The 23229-nt window shown below is 30.2% G+C and overlaps 1 protein-coding gene and 1 long non-coding RNA gene across 3 annotated transcripts in view; one reads left to right on the top strand and one right to left on the bottom strand.

Moving 5' to 3' along the window:
• Positions 1 to 23229, top strand: part of LOC122521639 (M-phase inducer phosphatase-like) — a 110391-nt gene that overhangs the window by 9754 nt on the left and 77408 nt on the right. For both annotated transcript variants that reach the window (XM_043642486.1, XM_043642481.1), the window contains exon 3: positions 19984 to 20023. In XM_043642486.1, coding sequence (XP_043498421.1) covers positions 19984 to 20023 — 40 coding nt within the window. The remainder of the gene's footprint in view (positions 1 to 19983; positions 20024 to 23229) is intronic.
• Positions 16714 to 18160, bottom strand: LOC122521681. The gene is made up of 2 exons (XR_006304840.1): positions 17604 to 18160; positions 16714 to 17083 (listed from the first exon to the last, which is right to left on the bottom strand). It is a non-coding gene; the product is annotated as an uncharacterized LOC122521681 (long non-coding RNA).

The following is a 23229-nucleotide window of genomic DNA, read 5'->3' as shown; positions in this document are numbered from 1 at the left end:
GTAAAAAAAAGGAAGAAAAAACATAACAAAAATATAGTAATTGATTATTTAGATAATTTAAGAATTTACGTGAAATTAAATGAACAAAAAGAATAACGATAAATGTACAATTTTAAATTGAATTTCAAAACTGGTCATTTAAACGGGATTGGTACGGTTAATGCTAATTGATTTTTACGGAACATTGATGTTGTATTATATAGAATTTAGGATACCAACAGCCTAGATATATTTGATTATTAGTTCCCTTCAGATCAAGCAACGTGGGCAAGATTAGTAAAATTGATTGGTGACCCGTTCGGAAACACATAAATCGTGTTCTGTTGATTCCAAAGACGCGAGCCCGTTAGTAGTATTGGATAGATTTAAGAAGGTATTCAAAGAGAAGTGACCCAAACCGAACGTAAAAGGGGAGAATAAAAAGACACATATACAAAATTTGTGAAACGCTGTTTTCAAATATTCTTTTCCACAAATATAACCCGTTTAGCGAAATTTAAATAATTATTTACCTAAGATATTTATACACTCAAAAATAAGAGTGTATCTATTTATAAAATGTATAATGCATATAATGTATATCTAAATACGTTGTACAATAGTTGAACGATGGGGCAAGACAGGGATGGTTGTGATTGTGATAAAGGTAACAAAAAAGAGAACGGCCGAAACGAGAAGCGGCAACCTTTTCTTGGCCGATGGCTTTCCGATCGGGATTTAAAATTTAAATATCTTCGAGAAAGAAGAGAGTGCGTCAAGGAATTGTGTAAGGAAGAGAGAGGGGAGGGGAGTCGTAAAGGGTAAAGGGCAAAAAAGTAACAAGAGAGAGAAGGAGAGAATGATGATGAGGGGAACGATGGGGGTTGTTGGGGGGAGGGACGAGGAGAGAGGGAGACGTAAAGGGATTTAGTACCTTTCAGATCTTCGACGGGACTCATTAACATATCCTGTAAGGCCGGTAAGGCAGGTCGCGCAACATTTTGGAATATGGAAGCTTACACTTTGGCAACCTTTAACGGTCACAGACCGAATTACTAATTGTGCATTTTTTTTTTTTTTACTTTTGAACATCGCGAATAAATTCTTCTCTAACGAACCTTTTTCAGTTAGTAAAAGGAATATAAAAACAAAAGAAATGAAAAAGTTTTCATGACATTGTTGCGTTAATTAGAATGTAATCTTGATATTTTTTACGATTCGATATGATAGGTATTTGGGATACTGGAAAAATTGTTTTTCGTCTTTGAAAGATGGGAGGAGGTGATTTGAATTGTTGATAGGTGGAAAAATGGCTTTGAAAATTATGGTGATTGTGTTATTGATTAATTTTGTGTTAAATCTTAATTGTAATTGTTTTTTTCTGCGAATGGTGCCTAGGTGCCTAGGATGTTAATTTAAATATAAAATGTTAAGCATCAATTTTTAAAAATTAAAAAAAAATATTAAAAGTATTGTTAATTATTTTAGTTTGTCTACGGCTCATATGTTCCTCTAATTTTAAATATAAAAAAATTAAGCATCGAGATCTCAAATTCAATTAGGCTTAAAATTGATAACAATTTTAGAAATAAATTTACTAATTGTTGTTCGTGAACGATTCATATGATCTTTACTATATAAAATGTAAAACTAAATAAATTTTGTTTAATTCAAAATAGTTAACTACAAATTCAATTCATTAGCCTTAAAATCGACAACAATACTAAAAATGAAGTTAATCGTTTATGTCCATGAACTTTCTATAGTCCAAAGGTCTGTTATTATCAAAGAAGTTGCCCATCCCAGATTGAAATCTCTTTTCTCTTGTTCTCTCTCTCTTTTTCTCTTTCTCATTTTTACATTGGTGTCATAAATGAACGGCAAAATTCGTCGCCGTTGATCGTAGGTCTCTCTTCGTGGGGAGGCCTTTAAAGCCTTCTTCCATAGATATCCGTTGGGTGAAAAATTCGTTGAGCGCGTGTCGGCTGCCACGATTTCAACCCCTCATCATCTTCTTCTTCTTCTTCTTCTTCTTCTTCTCCTCGGTCTACGTTGTTATTTTCTCTTTCTCTCTAATGCTTACCGAAACTGCAGCCTGAAGGTGAATACTGGAAGAGGGTAGGTTAGTAAGGAGATCTATGTAAGGAAACGAACGGTACGGGACGAGTAGTTAAGAAGAGGGTGAGGGACAGACTGAGAATGAAAGATGAAGTGAGTAAGATGGGTGTTAAGAAAACGAGAGAACAGAGAAAGATAGATCCAGCGAAAAAGGGAGAGTTCCAGTCAGCGAACTATTAGTGGTGGTGGTGGTGGTGGTGTTGGTGGTGGTGGGTATATGCGTATTACCAATTCCCCCAGGTCCCTGTTTTCTTGTACACACGACACTGGTTTTCTCGTCTGGTCTTCTCATCTTGTTTCGTTTACCACATCGTTCTTTTTCTCTTTCTCTCTCTCTCTCTTTCTTTTTTTTTTATCCATACATTTATCTCTCTCGTTCTTGCTTCTACAAATAGCAAGAATCATTTCGAGTATACACTACCGAGGAGCAAGCGTACTTACTATAATACATAATACTCGATTACAAATTCACCGTAGTCGTTACACCCGACATTTCACACGAATGCAACTTTTCCTTGGTCGAACATTTTTTTCTTTTTCTTCTTCTTTTTCTTTCTTGAGAATAGCCGTTACAGGTTTTTTCTTGTTCGTTATCATAAATTTTTTATCTCTGTGTATATTTTTATTTTATATAAGTTGCTCGTTGACCAAATCAAATGCATTGAAGAGAAAATTGGTTAAATTTTATAGATTATTATTTTTTGTGTTTTGTTTTGTTTTTTTATTAAATTTTTATTCAGAATAAGAAGTAGAAATAATAGATAAAATTATATATTATATAAAAAAATATTGTTATATCATTTATTATATATATAGCCAGCTACTATAAAAAATTTTGCCATTTAATGGTGGTCAGTTTAATTATTACAAAAAGTTATTTTTTACATAAAAATAAAGTAACTTTATTTTATGTCTATAAAAAGTTTAGAATCAGTCGATTTACTTTACCATTAAAATTTTACAGATATTCTAAACATTGAAAAATTTGTTTTGACGTTTAAATATTTTTTGTGTAAAAAAAATATATGACATTAGGAAAGAATTGGAGACATAAGGTTATACTAATTATTCTCATTTAATAGTGTTCAACTTTATTATTTACAAAAATTGATTTTGAGTATAAAAAATTCAAAATCAATTAATCTACTTTGTCATAAAATTAAAAAACATTCTTAGAAGTCGGATAATTTCTTTCGACCTGTAAAAATATTTTACGTATAATATACACGTTCTTGGGAATTTTTTTAATATTAAAATGAAGTGTTAAAAACGTATGGTTAAAAAATTGATTGTACACTTACATTAATGATATTTTTAACTGAAATATTACAAAAATTAAATATAAAAATTTAAAAAGTCAATCAATTTACTTTGCCATTAAAAATTATAAAAAATTCGACAAATTTGTATTTAATCACCATTGCTTAATTATTTTTCGTTTTTCATACAAATGCATGCTCCTTATAGTCTATGTATGGATTTACAGACGGAGTTCTCAATTTACGTCTCGCCCAAACGTTTCTCACCCCGTTGTGACCCCCACCCGTACCCTCTTTTTCTTTCCTTTTCGTATTTCTTCTATTCTTTCATCTTCGCACCACGCGCCTTCCTCTTTGTAATAATTAAACGTGAACGCGTGCAATATATATAGGTATATACGAGGTGGTAAAAAATAAAGGATTCGATAGTTCATGATTGTTAAGATAAGTTGAAGTTTTAAAAATAAGCCAAAACTATTACCCCAATATCAACTAACAATAAGATTACTTCGTAGACTCAAACATAATGTTATACCATTAATTCCTATTTAAAAGTATTGAAAATAATCGGACGTTTCATACTTAATTATCTAATATATCAAAGTCATAGATATTCAATATTGGAAATGCTTTTATTTGAATGCAATTCTGATATCAACGGATCATAAATTAACGTACACTTTCAAATATTTCTCGAAATAGTGTATTTCCAAGCAAATTCTTCTTTGTACATTTAATATTTTATCAAAAGGCTCACTTACGATATCTAACTCTGATAAATAATAAAAATTTATTTACATCGAAGTGATTAATGTTAGGACACATGTTAATTAGACATTTTTTCACTCGTCTTGGTGAACACTATAAGCTTTTCAAATATCGAACTCTTTTTTTTTATCACCCTGTATATATCTATACATATATGTATATAACGTATGACAAAAGTCAGAGTTCTCTAGACTATGCTGCACAAGGTGCAAACCATTGTGCGATCTATCGCAGATGTAAATTAACGGGTGCGCTTTTTAACGTTCAAGAACGGGATGTGGAAATTTACGCACGGTTAACGTAAATTTTTCTTTCGGAGATTAGGCTAAGAAGAAATAATTCTTCTTCGTCTCGTATGTAAGATGTTTATTTATTATTTATATAATTAATCAATTTTTTTCAAGTATTAGTGAAGTTTATTTAAAAAAAATATTGATATTTATTTATATTATATATTAATATTAATATATTATTATATATATAAATATAAAATGTATATATATTATTATAGAATATTATATAATTTATATAATGTAACGTAATTAATTAAATAATATAATTCGTCAAAAGAAAAATAAAAAAAAACGAATATCGTCGATTTATACAAACAAATTTTTACAATTCATGACTGTAAAAATATTTATTATAAAGCAAACTATATCACGAAGGTTCGAATGATAGGCTGACGTGTACTCTGTGTATTTATAAAATTGCATGTCTATTGGTTAAATATTTTTTGAGAAAAATGTACGCTCAGTTTGAAAAATGCTGTTTGTGGGAAAACCTGTTTAAACTTTAACTTGCAGTCCTTTTCTATGGGGTCGTGTCTGCTAAAACTTCGTATCTCTGTTATTTTAACGAATATCATTTTGAAATTTTTAGGACCCGTCTTTAAGACCCCAAACTATAAGAATATGAAAAAAAATCAATTTTGTCGACAAGACCAATTATAATACTCCCTTAATTAACTAATAAATATTAAGATAATCTAATATCCAAATTATCCCAAAGTGTTCTATGTCGAATTCTAACAGGTACACTTTGTGAAATAGTCAATAATTATTTGCAAGGGTTTGGTAAAAATAAATAAAACGTTTTTTAGATATATTGGGAACCACTAAAATAACCAATAATCCTGTTTAATTTATTTATAATAATTATCTAATGATTCTATTAAAATATTTATATAACAAATATGAAAATCTATATAATTATGAATGAAATCAAATCTAATATTTATCAATCCTTTATTAACCAAATACTTCTTTGAGCTAAAAAATAAAAGTTATTTGGCAGCAAAAACTTTCTATTTTCATGTAGAATATTTCTTCATTATTTTGTTAAAAAAATATAAGTTTATATTAAAAATAATTAAATAATTAGTATTTTTATTAATTTTTTGGAATTCAAGTATATCTTTTTTTTCTCTTTTTAACTTTCTGCTCTCGACCTATCGCAATTCACTCAACACAATATTTATCTACACCATGATCATCGTATTATAGTGCATAATGTACAGCGTATGCCAATTTACCCGATGTCGTGCATTCACGCAACACACCATATGGCGATATCTTCTGACTTCCTTAGTAATACTTTTTTTAGTTTATTTTTTAGCAGTTCACGCTAATTAGTTCGTACTCACAGATATGTATATATATATACACGTAAATATTATTCTATGTAAATCATGAATAACAAGCAATTCGTGAGCCGAATGCGATTTTATAAACAATATTAGGTTTTATTGCTATTTTTTGTTAAATTTTTATATTAATAATTTATAGTAGTATAGTATCGTAGTAATATTATAAATGTTTAATAATTCATATTATTTTTTTAAACATTTATATGTATGTTTAAACTGTTGTTTGAAGCAATTCCACAGTTAAGGACAGTTATAAAAATAAAATTATAAAACTAAAAAATTGTGTTAATGAAAATTTGCAGAATGTAATAAAACAAAATGTAAGATTGGTTATTTTATACATTTTTGAGTAAAAGCCTCTTAAAAATACAATTGACATAAACTATATTAATTTTATATCAACTTTCAGCTCTGTGTAGTTTTATTTATTATTGTTTATAAGTAGAATGTTTTACATATTTTCAGTAGCTTTGGAGCATTGTAAAATTGTAAGAAAGCAGCTGCCCATTCTAGATCAATTAAATTCCTAACCCCGTAAATTGCTGCAAACATTCATATAAATTCTTCTAAGCTGTTATTCAAGGTGTGGTTCCATAGTTATAAGCATAAATTTTAATAAAAATATGAAACAAATCAATTTTGTTAATTAATACTCATGAAATATATTAAAACCAAATTCAGGATGAGCTATTGTATAAATGTTTAAGTATAAGTCGCTTAAAAATACAACTTTAATTACAATAATAGTAACTTTACATTAACTACTATATACTTTAAGTTGTTTTTATTTATATAAAAACAATTCAAAAATAAATTTTTTTCAAAAAAATAATTTTCTTGACGATTGAAAAATGTAAAAAACAGTCCCATTCCTAACCTATAAAACCCCTAACTTACCAACTCTTTCAAACGTTCAAATAAACTATTTTAAAGAGATATTCAAGGCGTGGTCTTAAAGCTACATTTTAAGCGGTCTTTTTAATAGTTTAAAAATATCTAAAAAGTATTATAAATAGTTTTCATTATGAAAACGGTCCATCTCTGTTCTAATGCTAATAAGATACTTAAAAATATATTCGAATATTTATCAAACCCATCTTACACTTCTAATACATAATATTTCGTATCCCCGTAGCTTATGCAGCGTTAATTTCGTCGAATATTTCAAAGATCCTTGTACTTTCATATACCTGGTGTGACTATGTCCTTTGGTCAGATAGGGACCAGACAAAGCTTAGCTCATTACCGCTTCACACAGAGAAAGGGTGTAACAATGACTCGTTATCCAAGTTAGAAGGTCCATAGTTAATGTTTTGCGTTAATGCGTCGTCGTGAATCATCCCATCAACCCCGAAGGGTTCGCGAATAACATACAACGGTTGTGTTCGTTTTCACCCTGCTGAAGAAAGGAAAGAAAAAGGGAGATAGGAAGAGATAGAAAACTTTCCTGCACGAGCTACGGCACGCGACCGTTGAACGTGGGAGTCTGTGCATGGTGATATGCCACTTGAAGGGATTCATCGTGGTGTTCTATAGAGTAGACCATGGTTTCATTTGATCGATATTTTAGTCCGTTGAACGTACACACATTTGATGCCACATTAAGAGGGTCTGTTCCATTGTTGTAAGCATTTGGAAGTATTGTCATTTAAAAGCATTTTATAGTAACCAATAATATTTCAATAAAATATATTTTATATATATATATATTATATATTGACAAATATTATATTTTATTATAAACATAATTCTATAATTATTTAAAAAATGAAATAATGTGAAAATTCATTAAAATAATGTTCATTTTTAATAATTAATTGTTGTTAATTATTTAAATTGATAAATTAATGTCATTTGTTTGACAATATAATCCAATTTTAAATTTAACAAATTTATTTTCTTAAATAATTGTTTTTAACGGGTAAACAAATAACATTGTTTAATTATTATAATATTTCCTTGGGAAATACATTTGTTCGTGTACATTATTTATCATTTCTAGAAAAGGGACAGGAAAATAATACATATGTAAGTGAAAATAGTTAGGAAGAAATTAGAATGTTAATTTTTGATCGCGGTCGACGGTCACGGTGGGGTAGGTTGCACCTGTGCAAGGCTCCGTTTCGAATGTAGGTATAACACATGGCACATAGGGTTTCCTTTCTTGGTGCGTACCTTACCTATTTGATCGTCCGTAAATTCCCCCATTGCGTAGGTAGGTTCCTCGATCATTACCTGCGTTACCTGGTGTCACCGAACCCAGTCGCGAAACAATGAACCTTTCGTACCACTGCGAATCCAGAGACATACGTTACACGTTGAATTACGACTTTACCTTTGATCGAGCTTCTTTTGAATAATTTTACGAATGAAATCTTTCCTAATCGGCTTATCAAAAATATAGGAATTAAATTTCTTCGAAGGAACGTATTGTTGCTTTAAAATATTTGTATAACTATTTCTTTCTTTATTTAGTTTATAATACAGACAAGTGTGACGTTGAATTTTTCTTAAAACAAATGGCAAGATGGCAGCTATTTTATCGATTTTCTGAAGCATGATAAAGTTAGAAGTATTGTACTTTTTTAATATCTATATTAACATAGCGGAATATTTTTTTTATATCATATAGAAAAATTAAAATTACTTTGAATGTAGTGGTTTAAACAATATGTTTAAACACTTAATTGTTTTTTATATATATTTTTTAGTATAAATTTCTAAATAATGTAAATAACCTTATTTTCTGTAATTTATACAAATACAATTATGAAAAGTTCTAGTGGTGTGTGTGCTGTGTGTATATATACATATAAGATACGTCGATCGATAGTTATTGCGAGATACATTTGTTTATGAAAAAATGAATGGGGATTTGATATACCTTTAGAGCATTCGACATACTGCAAATGATTGTTAATTAATCTAACGAAATGTATATTATTGTCTAAAACCACAGAGTATAAATTCGACGTATCATCCTCTTCCAAATCTACCGTAAACTTCGACTCATCGTCCTCTATGAAAGTCAGTAAAAATTCTTATATTGATTATTTTCTATATGACTTTCAGAAGAATAAATTATATATTTACTACGAATATTATTTTCATTGTACATATGTAGACCTAGGAAAGTCATATAAACAACAATCAATAGAAGAATATTAATTGACTTTCACAGAGGATAATTATATAATTTAACATTAGATTTCGAAGAGGACAGTATGTCGAACTCATACTATGTGCTTCTAGACTACAATATACATTTCTTTCGATTATTTATCAATCATTTAAGATATATCGCATATTCATTTTACTAATAATTTGGATCGTTTAAACTAAAATATATTTGTTTTTACGTTTCTGGCTAGTGTTGATTTTGAGGTGAAAATTTTCACCTAATTAAAAATCAGATCGAAATTGTGTTTAATATTCGAAGTATATTAATAGATATGTCATTTTTAAATAAATGTACATTATATTATTTTTACTTTAATGGGTATCAAATTGATTCTGATACTAAAAAACATTTAAATAACAGTAAAAATTCAGGATGACCAATTGTTAGGCATAAAAGAATTGGGTATTCCCCCTGTTATAACAACATTTATGATTTTAAAGTACTGGCGTTCCCTATACATTATTTTTGCATTGGTTTAATTCACTTGTTATAAATAAAGCTTTTAAGTTGAATTTGTTAAATATATAATTAAAGTATACTAATGTATTTGTTTCTAAATTTGTTTTATACTAAACATACTATATAAATAGTTTTCAAGGAAAAGTCTAGTAATAGTAACGGTCTACGATTTTAATAGTCACTATATATAATATATGAATCAATTGATTTTTTTCTACACGATAAAATACGAGTTTCACTTCTATCGCGTGTTTAGGCCACAAACATTCTTTTTTTTATTTAATATATAGGTAGCTCAGAAAAATGGCTATCGTTTAAGTATGTTAAAAACAAGAAATAAGTTGATAACTTTTTTTAATATTTAACTTTTTGAAGCATGGTACAATTAAGTGTTTTATTTTTTTAGTATCCTAATTTAATATAGTGGAATATTATTTATGCCATTTCGAAAAATTAAAATTACTTGTGAAACGCAATGGCTTACTGCAACAAGGAAGGTTATAATTTACATCCCTTCCTACACAATAAAACACTTAAATAATTTCTTATTTTTTTTTATATCAATTTCCTAATAATTAAAGTAAACATATTTTATTTCATAGGAATTCTTATAATTTTACTTCATTAAATTTCGTAAGAATGCAATTTTTGAGCAACCTAGATCATTTTATTTCATAAAATTGTGTGCTTCAAAGAGTTAAAGGGGTATTACAATTTTGTTGATCAATATGTAACGGTTTTTTTCGGAATTCATTTTCTTGAGAAATTAAGATGATACAAAGAAAATTTAACTATAAAATATTTACGGATTTTTAAAGAAAATAATTATACATTTTTCAATTAAAAATATTTATAATTCTAAAAATTCGAACATCGTACTATTCAGCTCTTAGGGATTAATGGCCTTTGTGATCTTTTCCTTTTTAATTGTCTAAAAAAATGCGAAACAAAAAAAATGTATGTTCATAAAATACCTGTCTATCATTCAATTTATAAAAAAAAGTATTTGTTGAATTTATTTTTATAAATATTAATAAAATAAAAGTTATTAAAACAAATTCGTTAAAATCTAAAATCAATATTTTAGACTATACAGTTCGGTAAAAAGAAGTTTTGAAAAAAAAAACTCGTTAAAAATTGAAATGACAATTTAAAAGACTCATCACATGCGTTCAAGTATTCACATCTTCCTTAATTTTTAAAATATTTAGATACTTATCCACCGAAAACGCAGGTAAAGGAAAGAACGAAGAAAAAAGAAGTGTATGCAAAATATGTATGAAAAATAAAAATTAATTTTTTATGATCCGAAAAATCGGACTAGTCCATTTTAAATGGTAGAACCGTACGTGCGTTTGCAACGGCGAGTGCGCACGTGCACACACGGGTTTTAGCAAGAGCATACTTTCAAATACATCTAAAGAATATCTCACGCATGGTGTGTCATACGGGTTCGTAGTCGCCGTTCGTAACGGTGGCACGCGCCCGTTAGACCGGTCCGTCAATCGATATCGTGCACCCACGTGCCCCCTTTTTTCTTTGCCTTTTTTTTCCTTCTAACTATGACAAAAAAAATGACGCGCTTAGATATGCTTTTTACGATTAACTTTAAAATTAGGAACAAAAACTACCTACTTGATACGACGTACCATCCGAACATTAATTGTAATCAATTTTGCATTTTCTTTTAAACCTCCTGCAATTCTTACAACTATTGGAATCAAAAATTGGATATAAATATCTTATTCCTTGTTTCTAACTCGTCGAAATTCTACTTTCAAGTAATAAATGTACGCAGTAGTAGGTACTCGTAGATGTCTACAGTTTCTCAAATACGTGTACCGAATTTTTACACAACTGTTAACCAACTTTGGAATAAGAAATTGGATAAGAATTTCTTATTTCTTGTTGCTAACTCGTACAAATTCTGCTCCCAAATGATAAATACACGCAGTAGTAAGTACTCATACATGTCCACATTTTCTCAAATGCGTGTACCGAATTTCTACACACGTGCGGATAGATAAAAGCGATGTACCAACGTTACTTGTCGATAAAGTGTGACAGAGTGAGGTAGGTGGAACGGTGAGGTGGGGAGGGGGTTGGAACAGGGAAGGGAGAGAGGTTAGTAGTAGTAAGGGACAAACATATGAGCACACATGGGGCGGCAGCTACCACCTGGCACGGTGCAGTTCAATACGCGCCACCCTTGTACCTAACTACGTACCCCCAAAAACGTGCTACGATCCCAACCCTCGACTTGGCTCGTGCCACTGTACATTGTCGTAGGACTCGCTACTCTTCTACACCAGTATCGAGGGTGAATAAATTCATCAGTTGGATATCTTCTAGTCGATTCTTTCGCCCTTTTTCTTGAAGAGAACGTTAACAGAAGAGGAAAGGGGCCTGAACAATCCTCTTCCTTAGGAAAAATTATAAAACGGGATCGGTCGTTTTCAACCTTTCCTTCTTATTCTTATTCTTATTCTTATTCTTATTATTCTTTTTTTCTTTCTTTTCAGTCTACTTTTTTCTGTTAAAGAATTGTCTTACGAAGTGTAACGGGATTGTTAATTGGGAACCTTTGAATTGAACAAATCTTTTAAATAGAACATCGTCAACAAGAATTTGATCATTTTTAATTATTTTTTCTTACGAGTTAAAAAATTAATCTAGAATAAGAAATAATTCTGGTTTGTTAGATGAGGTTAGTATTTGAAAGTTTGTACGCCAGTGTCGTTGAGAGTCAACGAACAGGGTACCTTCAAGCAGCTCGTTATTATATCGATTATTCCACGCGTCGTCATATATATATAAATATAGGTGTGTATGTATATATATAGGACACAACCCTGTGATTTCAAACACATATACAAGTTCTTTGTAATCAGTAGTAGGTTGGTACATGCTTATGTATGTACGTTCACTTGCGTTTCCTAGTCACATTGTCTGTTGATAACAATGGCAAGCACATGTTCCCTGCGAATGCATATATGAACGCGCATGTGCAGATCGTTGAACGTAATATCATCCCTTATGTTCTTATCTTTCTTTTTATTCGTGTTTAAAAAACTTCAATTATCAATGAACGACTAAATAAGATTTTAGGATATTTGAATGATTGGTCGGTGGATGGTTTAGTTTTTGAAACAATCCAAGTTGCAACGGATGTTAGATGACAGTTACTCTAAAATTAGATGCCCCTTTGATTTCTACATCCTAACGATCCCTCGAGATGGTATTACAATTTATATTTAGTCACTCCTTCCTATCGTCATATTAGAGGGGTCTGCAGTTTCTATATTGAGCTAGGATAACGAGAACGCTGAAGAAGACGTTAAATTCTCAAAGTCGTTCTTACATGTGCGCAACAGATTTCCTTCAAGAGTGGGATATATATACATATTCGTTTATAAATACATATTCGGTGGACCAATTAGTTTTGGGAATACACACATAAGCATTTTAATAGACAACATAGCAAAACATTGAAGACGTGTGTGTAGGAAGAATTTGTTTAAAAAGAAAAAATTCAACTATCGAATATCTTACAAATGTCAATGTTGTTTTGATGAAAAAGATATAAGCTTTTAAAACATGAGTGTGATAATTATATTACCAACTTTCTCAGATGTTGAACTTGCTACATACGTACTTATTGTAAAATCTGCGCTCACGAATATATATAAACCGCAAGGACCGGTTTTAAGTTTCCTTTTGCAAGGTAGACGTTTGCACGAGCAATACGAGGGAGTAAAAGCAAAAAGGGAAGGCTTTATACTTGTAACCGTGATATCGGTGTGGCAGGATGAGGAGAAACGTTGAAACGATGAAACGACGTTGCATCGTTAAGCCGGTAGACTGGAGGAAGGAATCACAGCTGAAAGCGCTTCCTTTTACTTTTCCCCCTTTTATTTTTTTTTTCGAACGTCACGATTCACTTCTTAAATCTTTTACGAATATTCTACATTAACGATTCTTATACCATATTATCTACATGATATACCAATTAGTTACTCGATAATCAACTCGTTTATGTTCATACGAATTCTGTACTCTGACATTTTTCATCAAATGTTATTACCGGTTTTAATACGTGTATCAATACCAGTGTATGGTATGAAAATTTTCACGAATCTGTAAATATTATATACTTTTTTAATTTATTTTTTAAAATTGATCATTTATTTATTCGAAGAGTAAATATTCAAACTATATATATATATATAGAAAATAATAAACAAATTATTTTATTCTAACCAATTGGTTACTTATACTTTATGTATCTAGAAAACTCAACGTACTACACAATAGTTTAATTTCTTCATTTGATTTATTATTACATAAAGTATCACAAATAAACTATCATCTGCATTCAATTATGAAAATTGTAGCTTGTATTAAAAATCACTCAAATGACCGATTATGGTATCAATAATTAAAATGCTGATAAAATGTAGCCAAAAGAAAAATATTTGACATGCCCAGGATATTAAAAATGATAAACCCAACAACAAGGAACGTGTTAATATTGTCGACAATTTATGTTGGGTCAAAGATACTAACCGGAGGTATTCGATTAAGTTTCCGATCTTGATAATCTGCGATAACTATTGTCCACTACGTGTATCTCTAAAAAAAAAAAAAAAGAACAAAAATTGAAGGAACTAGGTGAACTTGGAGGGCGCGTGTCACGCGCGATGCCTCGACTTCCTGCGGAAGTCTGTCACGGTGAAAGCATACGAGACCTCTTCCCGTCTCTTCCTTCCTCTTCTTCTTCTTTTGCTTTCTTCAAATGTATAGGTATAGTTATAAGTGTAAGTGTATATATTCGGAATTACTTCACCTTAACCTCTCCACCTCGTCACCCCAATAGTATTCTCCCTCGATGGTTCCGTATCTGTAACTACGCCATGTGTTCTCCAGTTTTACGATACGTAGGTATATTCCCTTCCCTCTCTCTTTCCTTTTTTCCCTCCCGTTCTATGAATGAAGAAAATTCAAACTGAAGCATTTCGACGTTCACTACTTTCTGATCTCTATTTTAAGAAAAGGGAACCGTTATTGAATGTTTTTACTTACCCCAATTGTTTATCACTTTCTTTTTTTTTTATGTCGATTTGATAGGAATGCGTACTAACTTCGTAGGAAATGTATTCGTATGCCAAGAAAAGTTAGTATTTGGTAACGGTGTGTTATAGTACCATAGTCGATAATTTCAACAGTGGAACAACTGTTGTCGAATGTCCGAATTCTGAAACGTGTCTAACTCGTAGGAGTGCGGGGTTTTGACTTTATCGGCTTACAGTCGAAGATAAAACTCAGTCGGTAAACGAGAATAAAAGTTAGGAGAGATCTGTTAAGAAGAGAGGATCGAGAGGAAAGTGCCTAGGAGAATTCTTTTTCGTTAAGAGAACCACATCGGCCGAGTATTATGTGGTGGAACCTTCTTCCTTGGTCGAGGATGCCCATCTCTTACACCGCTTGAACCAAGGATCTAAAGAGAGAGAATAAGAGAGAGAGAAAGAGAGAGAGAGAGAGAGAGAGAGAAAGAAAGAGAGGGAGAGAGAGAGAAAGGACAAAAACGCGGGAAACTAGTACGAGCTGAGCTTCCCGCCAGTTGCCAAGGCCTCCTTTTACGCGGGAAACGTGTTTGGCTCTACATACGTCTGCTCAAAGACGTTTTATCGTTCTAATTTGTTTCATGATTGCCTTTAATTGTCTCGAATATTCTAGGAGTTTATGACTCTTCTGTGCTGGAGTTTCGAATTTCTTTTTAGACTATTGTACCGTTTCAACATAATTTCGTTTAATTTGTTTAATATCATTTTGTCTATAGTTCAATTTAATTAGTACAGTATTTTGTACAATTAATTGAAGGTTTATGTTAATATTTTGTTTAGTGTAAATGATTATTTATCAGTATATTAAATATATGATCAGTATTTTTATTAAAAATGAAGATAGATCAGGTTTGTATTCATATTGGGTTAGAATTGTATTCAGGTTATGTATTGATCAGGATACGTACTGATATTTTATATATCTTTTTAAAATCATTGATCATTTTTGTATGAAAATATTGGTATCCTGTACCATATTTACAGTTTTTGTACAGATTTCTACTATAAAAAAATAAATTATATAAGTAATTGATAAATACTATTACATTACTAACCAAATTAAAATGTTTATCAAAAAATGATTACAAATATTGATTCAATAAATAACTCTTATTTCTTTTATTATTAACAGTTTGGTATTTGTTTATAATGAAAAAAATCTATTTACATATCCTTCATATATAAATAAATAAATGTAGGGAAAATTGGTTCAAATTCGAACAGGGCCGCGTTTATAATCATATTTATGTACACTTATACACGTAGCTCGATTAGTATTAAATGTTTATAATCTATCAATCCTAACAAATTAATAATAAAATAATATACTCTTTACTATAAATTTAATTTAATAATTATTTTAAACAAAAATAATAAACAATCGAGAAACTTACGAATTTAATCCATTTTCTTATAAGAAAAAATTTAAATTTGTGATTAATATTTTCATCTATACAAAATAGTCGTAACGTACGTTGAAATTTTTTTGGATACTAAGGGTTTATTCCTTGCTTTTGGTCCTGGTCTATTTTTTTACGAGTCAGCGAGAACTTGATATTTATTCAGTGTACTGAATAGACCGTACGAAATATTACATTTGCGTTTACTTCCTACACACTGCAGTTGTGCTTGGATGTATATGTGCGTTGTGAGGAAAGGCAGAGTCAAACACATGTGATATCTGGCGCATATGCGACGAGATGATCAGGCTTGGTTGCATGAACCCTCCGTTTGATGATTTTATGTTTGGTAATGTCTCCCACAGGACACACCCACGCGTTCCTTCCTACACGCAACAAACACAGATCTGATACGATATTCGAATATTTTATTTATTTCATCAATATTTCTATTTATTATTGTTTAGTCTTTTGTTAAATAAATGCCAAGTATCATAAAAATTGTTTTGTTTTGTTAATAAAATTTTAAGTAGATATTTTATTTTTTTGTTACTTCAGGATATGAAGTTTCAGGTATCAGATAAAATATAAGCCCATACTGTAAAAAAGTTGAATTTTTTCATTCAGTATAGTGGCTTTTTGGACACCTTCTACATAAATATCTTCTATATGTATTATAAATATGAATAATTAATTGTTATTGTACTAACAGGTCGTATGTTTTTAGTACATTATTGTTTATTTAATCAATATCAATAAATTAGTGCACTTATCAATATTGTAATTACAATATTACAAGTTGTTTTTATATTAATCAGCATAATCTTAATCACTTATAGTACATATTAAAATTTTATTATAAATAATGATTAAAAATGTTGAAAAATATTGACTTGATAAACAGCAGCCTACGGATATCACATCTTCCGGTGTCGAGTACGAGTTGGTAATTTTCTCTCATCTTCCCACTCCCTCATTCTTTTCCCCCTTCTTCATTCTCCCCATGTTCTTTCTCCCTTCGTTCGCAATGAAATAATTAAATGAATTCGTCTGTATATTTCTTGTATCTTCCGGCCCAACAACACAATCTTCCTTTCTTTGCGTATTTCGTTACAAACATTAGAAAATTTTTCGATCCTTGAGAATTCCTAGGAGAAAATTCAAAGTTATAAATAGAGTTTTTAGGCGAATAAGACTTTTCTTGGAAAATAGAATACTTTGATTTGACTATATTAAAATTAACATCTGTTTAACACCCGTAAGCAGAACATTATACTTTGACATATACCTAAACAATATATTTTGTTATATCTCAAGGAGAAAGTTCAGATGGTTCATAGATGCAACTGTGTAATCTATTGTTTGACCTTTTTTCGTTTCTTACCTTCTCCGAGAAGACCGAACAAATTTGAACACGATATCGGAAGATATATGGACAGTTTGAAAAGTAAATTGGAAAAAAAAACTCGACAAAATTTGTTTAGGATTACCTACGTAATACACAAGATGTATTATAAATACTCGTCCGACTTATCTTAGTTTTCGAATTATGAAAGATTAAAGGGAAATGTTCGAAATGTTACCAGCCTCTTGCTGTAATTCTTCTTACGAATAGGTGATAAAATTCTGCGTTTTGGAAACATTTTTAGGCATAATCGACATACTTACAGTTTATTTCCGTTTACACAGTCATACATAAAAATCATGTCGGTCATTTCAGCATAACCATACAAAATTGATCACGTAGATATATAACTCCTGACATATTGATACGTATTTATGAAACATTCTTTATAATAAAATGCAGGAATTATCCCACAAAATTTAAAAATGAAATTTTGCATTAATCTGCTGTCAATTGTTCATCTTCATCGTAACTGATTTTTTCTGATTCGTAATCGGGTTTCTTTTTTATTTTTAATCACTGCAGTATCAAGAATAATTGACAGAAAAGAATTATTTATATGATTAATAACAATTTCTTAAAACGCATAGGATAATAATCACGTTATACGGGATTTAAATTTACAAGATGAAAATCGAAGGATTTTAGTTTAACTTGGAGAAAGACCGTTGAGAAATACCAATTGGATAACGTCGATCGTTCGTTTTCTAGTGATTCGTTAAGGGTGCAATCGTATTTAAGGGTGTCCTGGGGTAAAAGACCCCAATAACCTTCATTCGGATAGCATCGAGACGTATATCAGTACCTAATACTCACTACTACGTACTGTACTAGGCACTACTGTGCACGTACATGATGAACGGTTACATGATAGGGGAGAAGATAGCCAGCAGCCGGTAGACCGCGTGATTCATGAACGATTGTTCTCATCTATCCCTCTCTGTTATATAAGCTTCGTGCTAAAGTAATCGATTTATAGAATATTCCACCCTTCCTTCTGTTTTTCCCTTTTATTATTTATATCTTTGGATAGGTTTAGAATAATGAAGTAAATTATGGAATTCTTATCCTTTTGAAAGTCAAGTAATAGTAATGGATTAAACTTATGGTAAAATACAATTTGTTAAATAGTCCTGTTGGTTTAATTTGGATTTTTTAAAGATTTTTAATAAATGCTTTTTCATATAGATTCTTAATATCTATCAATATTTTGTTCAGTATAAATAATCAGTAGAATTATCAGTATAATGATTAGAATTTATAATTGGGTTAAAGTTTTGCTTTTAGGATTAAATATTCATGTTGATATATTATCATTAATATCGACTATTTCGTTAAATATTTACAATTTTTGTATTAATAGTTGCAATTTTAATCCTGTTTTTTTTTTGTTATATGATAAAAAGGTGTTGAAAAGTGTTCTTTAATCTATAAGAATCTATCATAATCACCGTTCCCTTTAAATGAAAGGAGAGAAACCGCGAATCTGTGATTTCTCAGTCGACTTCGTGCGTCTTTCGTTGTGCATGCGGTCAACGAATCATAGTAATTGTCATGCGGGTATCGGCACATATGGGCGAGAACACGTGTTCTTGGTAAAGCATAGAGATGCTGGACTATCGAACTTTCCCCCTTTTGTGTCGCCATCTTGCGATCTCATTAGGCTTTTTCCATTCACGTTCTACTACCACATTTGGTATTTCGTATCTTCTGGTTTATAATGGTACTTCTTTTTGCCAATAACCCCCCCCCCCCTCAACCCAACGCCCACCCCCACACCCCACCACCCCCACGACCCCTCCCGCACCCGCACTCTTCGCCCCCCCATCGTACCTACTCCACTCCCCCTCCACCTCCATTGTCTTCATACTATTCACCCCCTCCCCCCCCCCCCCCCCTCCGCTACGTACTGTGACTTGCCACTTTTTTTTACATAACCCATGCCATCATCTAGAGTTTTTTGAGTATAAATAAATCTGCGTCATTTCTTTTTATACAATGCACTTATATTGTTAAAAACTAATAATTATTTGTTGCACAAATTATAGGCTTATCTATTCTTAGAAGTCCATTTATATTTCTTCTAATTGTAATTTATAATCGTTTACATAACTATTAATATTTGTAAATATCAAATAAAACAATTCGTTCATCGCGTCAAATTTGCAGAACTTTTACGAAAACCCTTATCATATCCTGAAATGAGGACACGTAATTCGAAATTTTTTTATATAAAAAATAACAAAATTACTTTATTTTCTTATCATTGGTTTACGATGTCATTGTTTATTTTCATAACAAGTGATAAAATTAATAGTATTTACAATTTATTTTAGTTTTTTGAAAGTTTGAAATGAAACTATATTTTGGTAATTTACATAATTGTGCGATCTTAACGTTTTATCGTTTAACTTTTACAAAATAAAGATCAAAAGCTAGGGATTTATTTAACTAATGTTTTATCTCATTTTTAAACTGATAGATTTCTGTATAACCTGACCTCACATATTGTTATAACACCTAAATAAAATGAAGCTTATAAATCTAGATATTTAAGCGTGTTTTTGTAAAATTGCAAAATGTTCTTAAAGATTAACTTAATTTTCATTTTCTTGTTGTAAATAATGATTATTTTGATTTTAGATTCGTCCAAAGTCTTGCCCCAGGTAGTAAAAGAACAAAGGTAAGTGATACTTATCAGCAACTTGTTTTTCTATCTGCTTTCTATAATATATTTCTAGAAAGTATCCCTAAATTAATTTAACCGAAAAAAAAGAAAAACAAATTAAAAAATCAATATTTGTTTATTATTAATATTACACGTAATTCTGTTTTTACACGATAGATATGTTCTCGAAGAATACGTGCAAAAAATTTGTATAAAAATATGTATTATATCTATCGAAAAATACTTTTTGTTAAACTCAGGTGAAGTGCCTGGTAAAACAAAATTTTCTTCTTACAATTTTGGTCGATCGTGTTAAATCAAAATTATGTAAAAAAAGTGTAACACCAGAATTGAGTGTATAATATTTTGTTTTTTATTTCAAGATATATTATATAGTTATAGTGTTGTTAACAAAATATAATTATACAATAACCCACTTCAAAATACCTGCAGGAAAGATATTTATTATTTTTCGGTTCGGTAAAGAAACTTTTTGGATATCTTCTATATAATTGTATATAATTGTATTTATATATATATATACATGTAGTTATACATGTATGCTAGGTTATATATCAATATGATACCGTCTATACATATATTATCATCACAATTTATTTTGTCGAATAGTATCATAATTGTGAACGTTTAAAATCTATTCAGATTACTATGTTATTCATAAATTTTAAATAATCTCGTCGACAGCCCGCATTGATATATTTTCAGATTAATATTATGATACTTTATAGGGGTCCATTACTATTCCTCACGGTGATCCATTACTTGGATTTGTCCTATTACCTTTCAGTATTCCAAAAATCTCTGATATACTTTAAATATCTTGTTTTATACATAGTATTATTTACAATTAATTTTATTCGAAGTTAAGCAAATTGTTTTATCACTTCAGATTTATTATTACACTAATTCTAATCCCTTTTACCGTGACATTTAAAAATTATTGCTTTCTATTTACTTGCTTTCATCTTCTGTTGAATTTATCATAAACTTTTACTGCTAATTTATTAGAATGTTTTTCGGATATTGTTCATATTTTTAAGTTTGTCCATTTATCCTCATTTCTGAAATTTCATTATGCATTTAGCGCCGTTCTTACAATTTTGTGCTATAGTGCTTCCATCTTTGTTGTATGATTTTGTCCTACACTATAATTGTATGCCATTAATCCAAATAGGTTTTATTATTTTTTAATAGATTTTCAGTTTACTGTTTAAACGAAGTTTAGGACAGTTTGGACTTTTAAAAAAAGAGGAAATTTTAAACCGTACGTGTCTGTTAATTTTTTAAATTTTATCCATTTTATAATGTTCAGGCTCGTGTTACATTGTCAAGTTTATATAGGAATACTATGAATTTTCTTATTTCCCATAAGGTGCATTGATACTTGCGGTCCCAACAGGTATACATATCAACATACAAGGGAATATAAGAAAAGAGGATGGAATGTGGAAGATTTGAAAATCCTCTGAAAAGGGAAGATTTTAAATCTCTCATGCGGCACCTTGATCCTTTTGATATAGCAGTAGTAGGCAACTGAGGAGCCTCACGAATACCGTCTCTAAGAGAAATTTCGCGAACTAAACTTTTCTTCGTCAGAATTTTTCTACACTTTCTTCTACTTCTTCTATTTCTTTTTCTGGTTTCCTTTTTACTTTAAAGTTACTATACTTTTCCGTCCTTTTAAAAGCTTCGTGAAAGAGGGCTTATTCGTTTCTTCGGGATTCAGTATAAAAGTAATTTTTTTTTCTCTATAAGATTGTGTGTATATAATTTATATGCGTCCATCTTCTATGTGAATTTAACGAAAAAATATATCAATTAAAATTTATAGAATGTTTATATATATTCGTTTATATCACGTATACATTATGTACAGTGTAGTTTAAAAGTTTTTGGGTGGGTCAAAATTGTTGAGTTGGTTTTAAAAATAAATTACACCTTTTTAAAGATGTTTTAGACTAGATTTGGAGATTAGGAAACTACAGATCAACTTAATTTCAAAACTTGAAATCTATCCAAATATGGAAATTGAGAAATCTATAGACGAAGTTAAGCTTAGAAATTGGGACACTACAAAAAATGTTAAGTTCGGAAATAAGGACACTACAAATTTTGTTAAGTTTGAAAATTGAAAATTTTGTAACTTAATAAACAACGATCTTAGCATATAAATTTACAATCTGCAAAAAAAAGAATAAACCCGCGAGATACCTTTAAAAAAAATAAAAAGTAATTCCCTTTAAAAATGATCTAAAAATAACTTTTGTCTTATTTCACTAAACTTTTATTTTCTTACGTGAAAAGTTGTTATAAGAACGAATTAACAATTGACAACTTTGTTTTTCAATATATCGGTAGATTTTTCGTATCATCATTCTATCGTATGTTATTTAAGAAACAGAATTTCAATCTTTATCATTCGTTCATCTTGGACAAATTCCTCGTGGGTGGGAATACCGAGTCAAATATTTTTAAAGGGCCGTTTTGTAAATTGAAGAATTCTGAACCAACAGCAGGTACGAGAATTCGTACAATGATCGATGCGAATGAACCAACCGCTTTTATATATACCTATATCTTTATTTCACAATTAGGTTGTCCGAAAGGATCTAAGATGGTTCGTCCTCGTGCGAACTTTCTTACGAGACGAGTCCTACGCTCGGTTGAGCGTGTGAGTTGCTTACAATTGCTATCGAGATATAAAAGGAGAAGAGCCTTGCTCCAGTGGTCCTACACCGGAAATCCTTTTATCGGGTCGGTGCGACGAAAAAGGGAAGAAGAAATAAGATAAAAAAAAAAATCATAAAAAGAAATCATAGGAAAGAGAGAGAAAGAAACAAAAAATCAGTACTCCAAGGTACGCGTTGTGGCATTAATTTTTTTAACCGACCCGTAGTTACTGAAGTTATAATTAATGACAAACAAAAAATTATAACAAAAAGAAATAATGGGAATGAAAAAAGAAAAAAAGGGAGGGGGCACGTAACAAAAAACAGGCGCAATTGTGCTTCACCTCTTGGAATATTTATATGTAATATATTATTTTATTTATTTGCTTTTATTTAGTATTTGTTATAATCTATTGTTTTTTTAATAACAGTAAAAAAACTGAATCGGCTCATTGGCCAACCTAATAAACTTTTACATTATATATTATTAAATATACATTAATTATATATTATTATATAATATTATTGTAT

This window comes from Polistes fuscatus, unplaced genomic scaffold, assembly GCF_010416935.1.
Source record: "Polistes fuscatus isolate 324 unplaced genomic scaffold, CU_Pfus_HIC Scaffold1, whole genome shotgun sequence".
In the NCBI taxonomy this organism is placed as follows: domain Eukaryota; kingdom Metazoa; phylum Arthropoda; class Insecta; order Hymenoptera; family Vespidae; genus Polistes; species Polistes fuscatus.
The sequence above is the reverse complement of the archived record's forward strand: the minus strand, read 5'-3'. Positions and strand labels throughout refer to the sequence as shown.